General features: G+C 41.3%; 2 protein-coding genes across 2 annotated transcripts in view; one reads left to right on the top strand and one right to left on the bottom strand.

Moving 5' to 3' along the window:
* LOC308292628 (E3 ubiquitin-protein ligase RNF170) overlaps positions 1-15,928 on the bottom strand; it is a 484,996-nt gene that overhangs the window by 438,207 nt on the left and 30,861 nt on the right. The gene's annotated exons all lie outside the window — the stretch shown is intronic.
* pfas (phosphoribosylformylglycinamidine synthase) overlaps positions 1-15,928 on the top strand; it is a 40,576-nt gene that overhangs the window by 3,217 nt on the left and 21,431 nt on the right. The window contains exons 3-14 of the mRNA XM_080725203.1: positions 471-606; positions 1,559-1,664; positions 5,452-5,650; positions 8,195-8,300; positions 8,594-8,734; positions 8,828-8,952; positions 9,123-9,251; positions 9,376-9,513; positions 9,822-9,950; positions 11,919-11,992; positions 12,805-12,961; positions 14,868-14,929. Of these exons, the coding sequence (XP_080581329.1) occupies positions 471-606; positions 1,559-1,664; positions 5,452-5,650; positions 8,195-8,300; positions 8,594-8,734; positions 8,828-8,952; positions 9,123-9,251; positions 9,376-9,513; positions 9,822-9,950; positions 11,919-11,992; positions 12,805-12,961; positions 14,868-14,929 (1,502 nt within the window). The remainder of the gene's footprint in view (positions 1-470; positions 607-1,558; positions 1,665-5,451; positions 5,651-8,194; positions 8,301-8,593; positions 8,735-8,827; positions 8,953-9,122; positions 9,252-9,375; positions 9,514-9,821; positions 9,951-11,918; positions 11,993-12,804; positions 12,962-14,867; positions 14,930-15,928) is intronic.

Genomic DNA, 15,928 nt, shown 5'->3' on the forward strand with positions numbered 1-15,928 from the left:
TACAGGCATAAAAAGCCCCCCAAAAAAATCTAAATTAACAAAAAATATACATCAAAAGTAGCAGATCTGAAAGCTCAAAACACGGCTCGAAACACGGTGTGAAAGCGACGTGTTTTGAGCTTGTAGATCTGCTACTTTTGCTATTTTTGAATTTGAATCCTGAAAAGTAACAGTTTTGTACATCTGAGGTTTCCACCCGACAGAGACGACACAGTATATCAAACTCTCCCACAAATATTTGCTCTCCACCAAACCCATCTTTTCTTAACCTCCTTTCGGCAATTTATGCTTGTGTTTTGGAAACTCTGCCCGACTATTCATTTAATCCTAAGTGTGTAAAATGAGATCCCTTTGTGATCCTGTTATTTTCACCCTCTCAGTTCCATTAACGCAGGAGGATTCTGCTGTGCGTTAATGGTGCGTTTCTCTGCTGCTGTGCATTAATGGTGTGTCTCTGTGCTACCGTGCAGGATGCGAGAGTCTGTCCACAGAGCAGAGGGAGGTCCTCCTCTGGCTCTTCTGTCCTCCCATGCAGGCAGAGACGCTGTCTGACAAACCATACCTGACAGAGAGCGCTGGGGAGAGGCTGGTGGAGATTGGACCCAGGTACCACACACACACACACAGACACACAAACACTTGACAAAAAGTCTAGACATTCCCTTTTTTTCCACTTGTGGATGTGTTTCTGAATATTCTATTCAGTATAGCGGGCATCCTAGGGGTTAAAGGAACACGCCAGCATTTCTGCAAATTCTGCCCTTTGATCTACGTACCCGGAGTCCGACAGATCAATACAGCTTTCAGACGTGAAAGTGGTATAGATCTTTGTGTCTGACTGGGTAAGTACATCAAAGGGGATGTAGACATGTCGCTGTGTTCCTCCAACAGGAAATGCACTGACGATGTAAACACGAATGTACAAGGTTGAACCTGGCTATGAGGAACCGTGATTGATTGATTGCATAGGAAAAGCACAGGACAGTACGGTTCAGACGCAAGGTCTACAAATAGGATTTAAACCCAAGAAAGCACAATGGCTTGTTTACATTGGGGTCCTTTTGTACTCAATTTATTGAGACATAAAAATACAGACAAATATACATAGTACTATGGGGGGGGGGGGGGGGCATAGCAGGAAAATGAATTTGATGTTTGTGCCAAATCTGGGTTGTCGTCCCTCCTGTTTAGTCTCTTTATCATGTCTCTGCTGTTTATGATTTATTTGTGTTTGCTGGGTTGTGAACAGCACGCCTATCGTAATACGTAAGGTTTCAAGCAAAGTGTACACCATATAGTAGCTAGCTAATATGATTGGCTATAATTTGCCTGAGATCTACAAGCTCATAGCACGGCACTCAGTGCAGTGCTATGAGCTTGTATATCTGCAATTTTTGAATAGCCAAGTATAAAACATAATGGTTAAAGTGATTACGTGGACGCGTTCCCGCCCGGTCTAAATGGCTTAAGTTACTGCTGCTCCCCATTTTCGCTTTAAGAATGGCCTCATAAGATCATTCCTACGTATGACTTGGATCTTTGCTGTGTTTTGTTGCAGATTGAACTTCTCCACTGCATGGTCCACTAATGCCGTGTCCATCTGCCACAGCACTGGCCTCAGTAACGTTACACGAGTAGAGCTCTCCCGAAGGCTTCTCATTAAGGTCTGAGGACCCACACACAGCACTGAAGTCATTCATTCCATTTCTCTTTAATTCTCTATACTCGTTTTATAATGTACTTTTCCACTTGGTTTCACCACATCTTATTGACTGAAGGGAAGCACACACTGGCCGTGGGCGGCTGCGCAGTGTTGCCACACGTTTAGTGCTGTGCAGTAACACCAACTGGATGCGGCGCGCTGCCGCATGGCACATCGATTTCCCCCAGTGGATCTTCTCCACGTGTCACGTGGCAGCGCCTAGAAATAGAACAGTGGCGTATCGGTGAGGCGGCAGACCCGCGCCTGCGCGAGTCTGACGCCGCCGGTGTGGGTTAGTTTAGTTCATTGAAAATAATGGGGGCGGCTGTTTTTTAATGCGCCGCGCCGCCTCCGCGTCCGGTGTGTGTTTCCTTTGAGTGTCCCATCTGCCCTTTGCCTACTGGTCTAATGGTACTGTTTATGTGTGCTGTCAGTTCTAATGCCAGTAACGGCACTATTGCCGCCAAATCACAATCTTGTGTATTCATTGTATGGCTGAGACCCCCAGGCCCCACAGTTGACTAATTAGTCATTTAGCTCTTGGCGACTATCAGATTATTTGTCTCTTTTGATTCCATTTTTGTTAGAGGTCGTCACTTAGCTGTAAAATTGCAGTGGCTCCATAGTCCTGTGCATAACCTTCAGACCACAATGAGACTGTAAAGTATCAGTGTTCAGTGATGGCGCTTTGGACATCTTGATAATAACCATAACCATTGCCAAGCCTGGTACAGTAGTGCAGTTTATCCACAAAAGAAAAGTAATCCACATTAAGAGCTAAACCCAACGCTACGTTAGCCTCATAGCATAATTGCCTAACTCATATTTGTAAGGTTTTCAGGTGAGACAACACCAAAAATATCACTTTCTGCCAAAGTCACCTACTGTAGATAAATTAGGCAGAAAGTGAAAAACTACTTCTAACACTGCTCATTCATCCTGCCTCCTGTTCCCAGCCTATCAGAATGCTTGTTACCAAAAATAATCTGATTGGTTTAGGACATGTGCAGACCTGCCAACCCGTACGCATTTTGCGTACTAAGCACGCATTTTAAGGCTCTGTACGCAGGTACGATATTTCCCCTCATTGCTACGCAATTTCGGGGAATGGGCGCGGCCCGCGGCGTGGTATAACAACACATTCTGCAGCAGCAAACGAGGCAAAGATTTTTGCAACCTGCCGTGTAGTTCCTCCCAGGCACCACTTGAAAGGTGTGTGAATGGGGCGCATGGCGCTGGGGAGCACTAGAACAGAAGATATGCTCGTTTTTTTCGGCAGAAGAAGAATTGAACCGGATGCCATGCGTTTGTTTTGGTTTTCAGCGCGGTGCAGCATGTACACTTACGCTACAGTACTCATCATAGAGTTATAATAAGAAGCTACTCATCTCATAGCTCGCCGCCCGGTTTGTACAACGGCGATATTAATACGATTAATTTATAAAGAAGATAAACGGAGAATGGCCGTGTTGTGCGATTCATCGGTGTCGCCCCTACAATGCTGCCGTGCAACGAGTAGTCTGACTAACGGGTAATATATTAAGATAACACTCAGCTAAGGTGAATTCACATGTCAGCAGCCACGATGGTGAGAATGAAATGGTTGTTATGGTGTTGTCGCTCCTCTCCGCGACGCGGTTAGGGTTTTAATCAAGTGAATCAATAATATTATACTATTAAACTGCGGTCGCCCCCGCGACAGCTTGTTGTGTATGAAGCCTGTGTTATACTTCGTCATACGACGGTGTTGCACGTGAGCGAAGTCGGGAAATGTCAAAACTTGTGACCAGGTACAATGAACTGTAGCATACATTGACCATGATTAGGCTTTAGAGTAAAGATCCAAACGAATGAAAATAAAATACTGGGCTCCCTGTTCCACTATCTCTAAATGAGTATGAATGGAGGAATTTAATAGGGGGACTATGTGTATTGTCAAAAACATTAAAGGTGAACAAGTTATTTATCACCTGTGAATATATGAAGACATTAATGGTTTGTTAACAATGAGTAGCCTGTATCCTCTATGAATGAATATACAGACTAGACGGTATTTGATCTATACACAATGTAGGCCTATATATCAATTAATGAATGCACTAGAAACCTACATGAGTTGAATACTTTCAACTTCATGCAAATCATGCACAGAAAGGTGGTTTTATTTAGGCTGCTCAATTAACAATGTTTAACAAAGACACAGGTAAATATTTAAAGGTAAATAGCCTACCTGACAATGTAAAGCTATTTTGCTATTTGAATAACATGATTATGTTGATGTATGTTCATTCATTAAGTCACTGGTGAGACTGTTTTGCTAGTCTATTGGGCTAATTGTTAACTAACTCTGAGCAAGTGCAGTTAGTATATTTTATTAAAGATTTGTCAACAATATTGCCAAAGCAACATTACTGTATTGCCTGGTAATACTAGCCTACTTTTTCTCCAGACCAAATGGCATTTTTATTTAAAAGGTTGTTCTAACATCTTGCCTCCTCCTATTAGTGTAAGTCAAGACATGCAATGTGCTACATTTCTGGTGTGAAATTTTGTTAACATAACTGTAAAGGTCCCACCCAAAAAGGTGCATGGAACCCCCCAAAATATACGCTGTTTTGTGCGGGAAAACAACAAAAATTCGGCATGAGTACTCAAAAAAATTTCCCAGGGTTGGCAGGTCTGCATGTGCAATAAAGCACAATGATGCAGCTGAGTTAGGAGAGTAGAGCTAGGCAAACATGTCAATTTGAGTTAGGCAATCATACTATGAGGCTAACAAGTCTAGTAATCCATGTATTGATTTAAACAATCCAAAAAGAAAGGCTGTTGAAGAACTGAATGTTTCTGTGTCTTGTGTCCACACATAAGCCTTCCAGGTGTCAGGGCAAAAGTTCAGTAAAGAACTAAATTAAAGATATATGATCTACGAGTCGATACGAGACAAACTGCGCCATTGATTGCAGCTTATCTCATATACGGATAATTTGGGGGAGGCCGAGGCCATGATTGATTCTCATAATTTCAGGAAAAGGATGAATGAGCATTTATCAAATATCAGTATTTACAAAAACAAAAGAAAGCTCCATTAATAACGCAACACAGGAATTACCATACAAATAATGCTAGGATGAGTCATCGCTCTCCTTTTATCCTGGTTGCACCGTTGCAGTTGGAGGAGTTGCCATGGCTTAAAGGAGTAGTTCACCCCCAAAATGACTTTTTTTCTATTGATTACTCATGCCATGGAGACTAGAGTTCAATAATATTTTAATTTTTTTGTCGCATTCCTAAGACAAAAATGTGATAACAGTAAATTTACCCCCATTGATTCCGGATGGGGACCCGTTTCGAAACGGGTCCCCATCCGGAATCAATGGGGGTAAATTTACTCGAATCAAATTTTTGTCTTAGGAATGCGACAAAAACCAAAAAATATTATTGAACTCTACTCTCCATGGCATGAGTAATCAATAGAAAAAAAAGTCGGGTGAACTACTCCTTTAAACTGTATTAAAATGTAGGTTCAGGCTGGTCGGCCAGGATTCATGTGGAAACATTCATACACTAGCACGTCTAGCAGTTACTGTTACATGCACTGTACTTGGTATTAACCTGAAACCCCAATACAAACAATTAGTTGAAAATGTACGTATGCTTACAGTCACCTTGCAAAGGTCAGGGACTGTCTTCATTAATTAATTGTACTGTATTTGGCAAATGAAGTGTGTGTGTCCCCTCGTCTCCTCCAGCCACAGGATGGAGGGAATGTGAAGGAGCTCAATGGAGACGTAGAGAAGCTGATTGATTGCCTGTACGACAGCATGACAGAGTGCATCTACCAGCATCCCATAAGCTCCTTCACCGTGGAATCCAAGCCACAAGAGGTCTTTGAAGTGGACATTCTGGGGAAGGGCCGAGTTGCCTTGGAGACTGCAAATGATGACCTGGGTAACGAGGCGCTAATATACATTACAGATCTTCAGTTGTGTTGTGTTCTTTTTTAAACTTGCACTATTTCTTGATGTCTGTATTAAGATGCCCGATGAGATAGAAGCTGATAAACAGCTAAAAGACATGCACATCCCAGACCTACTAGGCTCGGTGCTGGATCAAAAAAAGTAAAATGGTATGTAAGAATAAATACCCACGCACCATTATTGCTGCTCCCAAATGCAATTCCTAACTTTGTACGCATCCGGAAGCAGCAATACCGGTGTGCGAGCGGATATAGGCCTGTCACTATTATTACATAATCGTCTAATCGCAATCATTTGACATAAACATAATCGCAATTATTTTGTCATAATCGTTTTGTTTACATGTTGAAAAAGTCTCATATTTTCAAACATTTTCAAAAATAGTGGAAATAGCCGATCTACAAGCTCACAACGTGTCGCAATTTGACGCTTTGTGAGCTTGTAGATTGGCTATTTCCACTATCTAAATGTTCTTTTTTAAGTATTGTCAAATATGTCAGTCGTTTCTTTGTATATTTAGATTATGTGTCACATCTGCCATGTGCAACTTCAAAGCCTACAAGCCAAACAGAAATGTAATTGTCAACGACAAAAACTCAATTAAATCGTTAATCGCAATTATTTGAGAGACAATTAATGGTCACGTAAAATGTCGTAATCGTGACAGTCCATATGTATTCTTACATACTGTATTTAAATGCTTGACTATAATTTTGGCCATATTGGCCATTTCTTCTCGGTCTGATGCTGTCTTTCTTCTCATGATTCTCTCTCTCGTCGTGGCCCTGTCCTGTCCTGCTGCTGTCAGTGAGTACATTGAGTTGAGGAGGGAAAGGCGTGCGGGCAGTGAGTGACCAGACCGGTCACATGATGCATAACATTATTACTATGCTATTGCTGGCTGAAGTCACAGGATAGGGGTGGTGTTGCTGATTATCTTGCGCGTGCGTTAGGGGTGGGCGATATGGTGATAATTATCGTTGAGACGATACAATGTCTCCATGATATGCCTTTTTAGAGGTATCGTATATATCGTGATACAATTGAGGGAGCCTTGTAAGAAATCCTGTTTAATCGTTCACACAGAGATTCATTGCAGAATTCAATTTAAACCTGCATTTTGGTCTAAATCAGTAGTTCTCAAAATGTAATGTCAAGGTCTCCACTTAACTCTGACAGTATACAAATGAAACCAAATGGACCCGTAAGGGTCCATTTGGTTTCATTTGTATACTGTCAGAGTTACATACTTGTAAAGTTCAATTTAGACCTCCCAAAAGGAACCAAGAGAGTCTAGTTTTTGTCAAGTAACTTGAAAAATATTCATTAAAAACAAAATTGAAAAAACAATCGTGATAAAATTGTGTATCGTGATACAGCTTGGGAAAATATCGGGATATTGTATTTTTCCATATCGCCCACCCCTAACGTGCGTGTGTGTGTATGTGTGAGTGATGTGGGTTTTTGTGTGTCTGCGTGTTCATATGCATGTCTCTAATGAGAGGGCGAGCAGCCAAAATCTTTGTGTGATACTAGGAATGTTTTTTTTTACATTAACCACACTTCAAACCTATAGCATCCCTGTTCTGAGAGGAACATTAGCCAAAATAGCAAGCAGGTCTACAAGCTGACGAGGCGTTGCGAGCCTGTAGATCGGCTATTTGCAGCAAAGAGGTTCCACTGTTACCCGTCCGTCTGGACAGACAAATACGGTTAAGCTGTGACGGTTCTGATGGTAAACATCTAACAGAATACATTTATGGCCAAGACAGATGGTGTGACCTCCCCCTTTGGGGCAAGGTCTCTTTTCGCCCTTAGGCGTCTTACTGGTCAAGTAGTGTAGACTGTATTCATAACATCCATGGTCTATCTGCTTGGCTCTACCCTGCATAATGAATATTAATTTCCTCAGAGTGGGTATTACATAATTTGAACAAAATGGTTCCATATTCAAGTGTTGAATTTAAGATGTTATTCAACTGGCCCCTGGTGGCTGCTATAGCTGTAGTGAAGGTCAAAGTGCACAGACCAAAGGGCATTGCAGCAAAAGGCGTTTTGCTTATTGGCAGTCTTTGCAGAGCGATGAGTACGGCTGAAATTCCCAAGTTCCAGGCTGTGATAGCATGCAGACTATGTGCCATGCTTTGTTCTGCACTGAAATATATATATTTTGTATTTGAATGCGTGTGAATTGCATTACATTGAATTGCCATTGCTTTATTGCTTGTTTGTCTGTAGATTAATTAAGAACAGTTTTTTATTTTATATTTTAAATCACAGCATCACAGCTGCTGATCCTCACATCTTTAGATATATTGGGCATGTTGGATTGGATGTTGTACAGTAACTTGTGTCCCTCCTCCTTTTCTAAAGCCTAATATATACTCCCGTCACACAACGGATGCTGCAAGTTATTTTAGCCATGCTACACCATAATGTAACTGTGTATAAATTATGCTTAAGGTTGAATAAATACAAAGTAATGTTTTGTGCGTGGTGTATGTGTCTAATGCAGGCCTGGCTTTCGACTCTTGGGATCTGGACTATTACACGTCATTGTTCCAGAGAGTGAATAGGAACCCCACCAGTGTTGAGTGTTTTGACCTGGCTCAGTCTAACAGGTGGGTCCTTTTATTAACCAGAAGATTAGATTTTTTTTGTGTCGGGCAGAAGCCTCGTGTTTCAAATGTGCACATCTTTTTGTAAAGTAAAGCCCTGCTTCATCACACAAGACTGTTGCACGAAACTAGTGAAAATGGCACATCTACAAGCACACAACGCCTCGTATCGCAATCGTCTGTCTATTTTCACTATTTTAGATCATTTTAAAAATGATGAATACAAAACGAACGGTTTTGGACATACAAGGTTTCCACCCGACAACCATATATACTGTGTCCCATTCCTTCCCCAGTGAACACAGCCGTCACTGGTTCTTCCGAGGTCGCATGGTGATTGATGGACAGGAGCAGAAGGAGACTCTTTTCAGCCTCATCATGGACACTCAGCACCATAGCAACCCAAACAACGTCATCAAGTTCTGTGACAACAGCAGGTACAAATCTGGGACGGAAAAAGAAAATGTGATACAGACGCTGTTATCCTCTGTGTTTTTTAATATTTCAATCTTGAATGCTTGTGTGTTAAGTGGCATCAAAGGGTTTGAGGTCAAGTGCCTTTACCCTCAGGATCCATCCGAGGCTAGCTGCTACGAGACACGACACTCGCTGAGACACGTCATCTTCACTGCTGAGACGCACAACTTCCCCACGGGTCAGCACACACACACACACACACACACACACACACACACACACACACACACACACACACACACACACACACACACACACACACACACACACCCTGTTAATGTGTACTGTACACTTTTTCCCTATGAAACCCCATGGTTATTTTTTTTTCCCTCCTCCCATGCACTCTAGGCGTGGCTCCATTCAGTGGGGCAACCACAGGGACCGGGGGTCGGATCAGAGACGTACAGAGTGCCGGACAGGGAGGTCATGTCATCGCTGGCACCGCAGGCTACTGCTTTGGCAACCTACACATACCAGGTTATTATAATGTGGCTTGAAAGACACTATGCCTCCCTTCTCTTTCTGTGGAAATATTGAGCAAAAAGGGATACAGCCATGAACTAACTTTGTTTTTAAAATACTCATCTCTTTCTCTTGCCAGGCTACAGTCTGCCATGGGAGTGTGAAGGAGAGGGCTGGGAGTACCCGTCCAGCTTCGCCCCTCCTCTGCAGGTGGCCATCGAGGCCAGCGATGGAGCTTCAGACTATGGCAACAAATTTGGAGAGCCTGTCCTCTCAGGTAAACAGAAAAGTCACCGAAACGTGTGACAGCATAAATTGTTACAGTATGTAAAACCAGAGCAACCTAGGGTTGTGCATAGTTAAGTCTTATGGCTCATTGCCAGATGACCTCAGTGTGTTTGACCTTTGACCACCAAATTGTACCGTACTCTTAGATGTGTGGTTTCACTGCCGTTTGTTTTATTTGTATCAGGAGGATGAAACAGTGTTTTGAGTGATTGTGGCAAGAGTGATATACCTAACACATATACCAGTACACAAACAGACAACCTGATGAACCAACCATCTTTTCTCTCTCCGCTCAAGGCTTTGCCCGATCCTTTGGCATGCGATTGGCTAACGGAGAGCGGCGAGAGTGGATTAAACCGATCATGTTCAGCGGTGGGCTGGGTTCCATTGAGGACGCGCATGTCAAGAAGGAAGAGGCACAGTCAGGTAAAGTGAAGCATGTCAAAGGATTACAAGTACAGTAATATTGATTGATTGATTGAAACCTTTATTTATTCTCGAAAAGAGCATTGAGGTTCACCCTCATTTGCAATGCTGACGAGATTACATACAAAAAGATCAACAATTAGCATACAAATATAAAACAACAACAAAAAATAGAATAAAACATCATAAAGAATTAGTAAGTTAAAAACAATTGCATACTGAGATAGGAAGATCTAAGAGCATGTTATTGCCAGACCCATGAAATGGGTAGGCCTACATAAGCAAATGTCGGTCTGTCCCTTTTCTATATAAAGGGTATATATGATGATGACATGATGATGACATGCCTACAAAAGGCATGATGTCATAAATGATGATGACAGACAGGGGGTCTGGCACAACCAGGTTGACCTGGTCTAGTTAAATTGTCCATAGGATATTGGAGCATTACTTTTTAGCGTGAGTTGTAGAGTGTTCCATGAGTCGGGAGCATCAAAGCAGAAAGCTAATTTGCCTAGTTCAGACTGAACCGATGGAACCTCAAGTTGAAGCCAGTCACTTGAGCTACATCCCCATAATCTATCTTTTCATCCAGCCAAATACCAAGATATTTATAGCCGGGGAGCCACAGGCCCAAAAGCTCAAAGAATAGGATGTTACCTGTGATGTCATGACATACTTTTAATTTTTGTTTTTTCTATTAATTTGGTCATCAAGGTCCACAGAATGAGAGGCCTGCTCTGCCGGAAATCCTGCGAAAAAAAGTTATGGCCATTTGTATATTCACTCCATCGACTTCAATATAAAGGAAAGAAACACACCAAAAAAAATATGCTTTAAGTAGCATGTGAGGGGTCAAACTAGGGATTCTTGATGATTCTGAATCCATTGCAAGCATTTGTTTTGCATGAAAAACATTCCTTGGGCTAGAAAACGGACCAAAATAACGGTGAAAAGTGATGACTCATCACTTTTCACAGGTTTGAGAGGCTGAAATCTAGCCCAAGGAATGTTTTTCATGCAAAACAAATGCTTGCAATGGATTCAGAATCATGAAGAACCCTTAGTTTGACCCCACACATGCTACTTTTTTTGGTGTGTTTTTTTCCAGTATAGTGAAGTCAATGGGAAACCTTTTTTCGCAGGATTTCCGGCAGAGCAGGCCTCTCATTCTGTGTACCTTATTGACCAAATTGATAGGACAAACAAAAATTTGGAGTATGTCATGACATCACAGGTCCTCTCTCATTTTGGCCCAGTGGCTCCCCGGCTATTATATTCGGTGACTCTGTCAATGGGAGATCTACTAAAAGTGTTTATATGTAAACGGTCATTATTTATAGTTTTGGCTCTTGAGAATAACATACATTTTGTCTAGTTTAAGTTCAGTGTTTCAGTATGTATTGTACAGTATTGTATTGTATTTATTTTAGTGGTGTCCAACGATTAAATATTTTAATCGCGATTAATCGCATGATTTATGTAGTTAATCACGCGATTAATCGCGAATAAGTCATCAGCTTTTATCAGGTCACAATGTAACTTAGAGGGATATCTTTCAAGTCTTTTGTGGCCCTATTAACTTGGAAGTGTAAATATTTGCTGGATTTATGCAAAAGTATGTTAATCTTTTATTCGAAATCAATTAAAAACCTGAATAAATCATAATGGTATTGCATTAAACAGACTGCAGCTGATGGGTATAAGGATCTGCTAAATGATTACTGTTGTGTCCACCTTTATGCTTTAATTATACTTATTGTATTTTTTGTTACATCAACAGGGATGGCCAATATAGCCGATATTGTAGTAATGTTTGTAAATATGCGATTAATTGCGATTAAAATAATTAATCGCGATTAACATAACGGTGAGTTAATTGCGATTAATTTAGTTAACTCGGACAGCACTAATTTATTTATGACTGAATTAAATATATTCCTCTGCTCATCCATTGTGTGTCGTCAGAAATGGAGGTGGTGAAGATCGGAGGGCCGGTGTACAGGATTGGTGTGGGAGGAGGAGCGGCCTCTTCTATACAAGTATGGACTCTAGCTTCTCCTCTAATACAGTGATTCTCAGTGATTCTCAAGACCCCCAGTTTGCATTAGGCTACGGACCCCCATTTAATGGTATCTCTATCTCTGAAAAGCCAATTTATATTGTAAAGTTAATGTTAATTTAACTCTGAGAGTGTACAATTCCATTTGTACACTCTCAGACACCTGCTAAAAAGGGAGTCCCGGAGTTGTTATAGAGTAGATGGAGGCGACGTGCTGCTCACAGACAGCGCTCTCCCTGACGCAAAAAAATAAACACAGTGACACAGGGACAGTAGGTGGGTAGCACAGCATTAATAAGCTTTTTTCAGTGGCCCATTTAATCAAACTACAACAACAAGTTTACCAGCTCAGCGTTCTGTGTTTGCTGTAGCCTACTGTACCAGCCAGCGCCAGTGAGCGCACATCATAGAGCTGCCCAGTCTGTGCGTTCTGTGTGCAACAAAGAAAGGGCACATCAGACATAAATTACATTAATTTGGAGTTGGACCTTGTCAATGCTTTAGGAGCACCGGGCTGAGGACTTTTCGCCCCGTGCAAGGCTCTAATGAGTGAGAGCCCTTCCAGAATTACCCTAATTATTCTTTTTGAAATCGTCCTTAAGAAAAAATTGGATTTAGATTAAAAATCGATTCATCGAACAGCCCTAGCTGGGACCCCCTGGAATGCCCTCAAGGACCCCTGGGCGTCCCCACTTTGAGAACCAATGCTCTATAAATAAATATAGCACGTCTGCTGCTGTACAGGAGGCTACAGTAAAATGCGTGGTGCACACGTGTGTGTCCTCACTGTAGGTCCAGGGGGACAACTCCAGTGACAGGGATCTGGGCGCCGTCCAGAGAGGAGACGCCGAGATGGAACAGAAGATGAACCGGGCTCTCAGGGCCTGCCTGGAGAGAGCTGGAGGAAACCCCATCTGTAGCATCCACGACCAGGGAGCAGGCGGAAACGGTACCGCTTTTCATTTTAATAGGAGATGAGGTGGTAGACACCTGCATAGCTGTCTGTGCTATACAAATGTTTTCTTTTCTTTCCTTGGATAGTGTAATAATGTGTGCAGACGGTGTATGGGAGTGTACCATTTCATCTTCTAATATTCTACTCTTATGAACCTGCTCAGCTGTGCAATAAGACTTTGATACAGGTCTTTTTCCTTTAATCATGCCAAGCACTGAATAATAACACAAAAGTAATTAAATAATCATTCTGCTTTGCCAAGACTTTTCATGTGAAAGTACATAACAAAAAAGAACAGACGGAACAGACACGTAGAATGTGTTCGCAGCTAAAAAATATAAATGCACAAGCATATAGCCGGGGAGCCACTGGGCCAAAATGAGAGAGGACCTGTGATGTCATGACATACTCCAAATTTTTGTTTGTCCTATCAATTTGGTCAATAAGGTACACAGAATGAGAGGCCTGCTCTGCCGGAAATCCTGCGAAAAAAGGTTTCCCATTGACTTCACTATACTGGAAAAAAACACACCAAAAAAAGTAGCATGTGTGGGGTCAAACTAAGGGTTCTTCATGATTCTGAATCCATTGCAAGCATTTGTTTTGCATGAAAAACATTCCTTGGGCTAGATTTCAGCCTCTCAAACCTGTGAAAAGTGATGAGTCATCACTTTTCACCGTTATTTTGGTCCGTTTTCTAGCCCAAGGAATGTTTTTCATGCAAAACAAATGCTTGCAATGGATTCAGAATCATCAAGAATCCCTAGTTTGACCCCTCACATGCTACTTAAAGCATATTTTTTTGGGTGTGTTTCTTTCCTTTATATTGAAGTCGATGGAGTGAATATACAAATGGCCATAACTTTTTTTCGCAGGATTTCCGGCAGAGCAGGCCTCTCATTCTGTGGACCTTGATGACCAAATTAATAGAAAAAACAAAAATTAAAAGTATGTCATGACATCACAGGTAACATCCTATTCTTTGAGCTTTTGGGCCTGTGGCTCCCCGGCTAATAGAAGTATTCTGGTTCATAATTAGCACCACCTGGGTGACGAAAAATTACTATAGTTATGTTTAACACGTTGCAAGCCGCGGCAGAACCCTCTGAACAGAGGTAGCGCCGAAGAAATAAGCCATTTATTTACAAACATGTTTTAAAAAAACAAAGCCCACATGATAACAACACGTAATGGAGTGCTCGATACAGCGTACATATTCATCCTGCAGAGGTCGGCGATCTTACTTTGGCGAGGCGGAGGGGAGATCAATTCCATTCGTTTACGTGCGGCGAAGCAGGGAAAGGAGCGATAGAGAAGCGGCGCCCGAACGTGATTGAAACCGCGATCCACGAACAGAGACAAAGAGTAGCCATCTTGTGTGTCTTTCTTGTTGAGTTTCAACACTGGGGAGAGTTCATGGCCACTCCTGGCCAGCCATCCATCCAGAATGTGAGTCAACGGCGTGGCCTGCTGGATATTACGAGTATCACACCCAGCACCAGAAAATGACTGTGAGAGCTTATTAACCGTTTCAGATAGCTCCAAAAAGACACAGAGAAGAATTTCCGATGTTTTTTTTTTAAATTATTATCATTTATATCAAAAGTCCGGGAATAGACGTGTGGCTGATGGGACCCAGTAGGAAGTCCGAGGGAGTACGACCAGGCTTAGAAGGTGTTAATGTATGAATAAGGAACATGGAAGACTACTAATGTAACATTTAGTTTTTGACAATATGGAAAGAATAATTCACTATGAGTGAATAAAACGCATGACATGGTCATGCAGTTATTTTCTGATCTTCTCCAAGTGCATTAATAACGTATTGAATGCTGTGTTTTTTAATGTGTAGACAGAGGATTGTCGGTTAGATGCTGAATGGTGGTGTTGTTGTTTTCAGGCAATGTGCTGAAGGAGTTGAGTGAGCCAGCAGGAGCTGTCATCTACTGCAGTAGATTTAAGGTAACACAAACACACGCACGGACAAACGAAGCACGCACGCACACACACACACACACACACACACAGATGCTTTTATAAAACGTACAGCTTGCATGTGTACTTACAGTAAGCAGTATTTTCTACACCCTAACATGTTTAGTGCCTTCTGCCTTGGTGAGAATCCTTTTCATATCTAGGGCTGTCACGATTATGACATTTTACATGACGATTAATTGTCTCCCAAATAACTGCGATTAACGATTTAACTGTGTTTTTGTCGTTGAAAATTACATTTCTGTTTGGCTTGTAGGCTTTGGCAGATATATAAATATACAAAGAAATTACTGGCATACTGTATTTGACAACTTAATACTTAAAAAAAGAACATTGATATTGGAAATAGCCGATCTTCAAGCTTGTTGTTACGAGCTTGTTGATCTGATATTTCCACAATTTTAGAAAATTGTTGAAAATATGAACATGTAAACAACTATGACGATTATTTAGTACCTGAGACGAATAACAGTCTTAAGTCCATATATATATATTTTTTAATATAGATATGTTTTGATTTACCAGACTGTAAACCACAAACTAGTCATTTTTAATCTGTTAAATTGTTAATGCACTCCCCCTCATTTTGTTTAATTGTCTGTTTTAATGTTATCTGCTCCCTTTGTCTGCTGAATATTGCTTGTACGGAATTATACTGTTGTTCCACAAACTGTTGGAGATATACCGTTTTCCCCCTTTCCATAAGTATTATGTCTTATAATTCCTAATATATATGAGTTAAGTAAAAAAATCTAATTCAACAACATGAGGGGGGAGTGCATTAAGAATGTAACAGATTAAAAACTTCTAGTTTATCTGGTAAATCAAAAAAATATCTATATTCAAAACTTTTAAATATGGACTTAGACTGTTATTCGTCTCAGGTACTCAGATTGTGATTAGATGATTATATAATAATTGTGACAGGCCTACTTAGGCAGTATTTTCTACACCCAAACGTGTTTA

This window comes from Nannobrachium achirus, assembly GCF_963921795.1.
Source record: "Nannobrachium achirus genome assembly, chromosome: 1".
NCBI lineage: Eukaryota > Metazoa > Chordata > Actinopteri > Myctophiformes > Myctophidae > Nannobrachium > Nannobrachium achirus.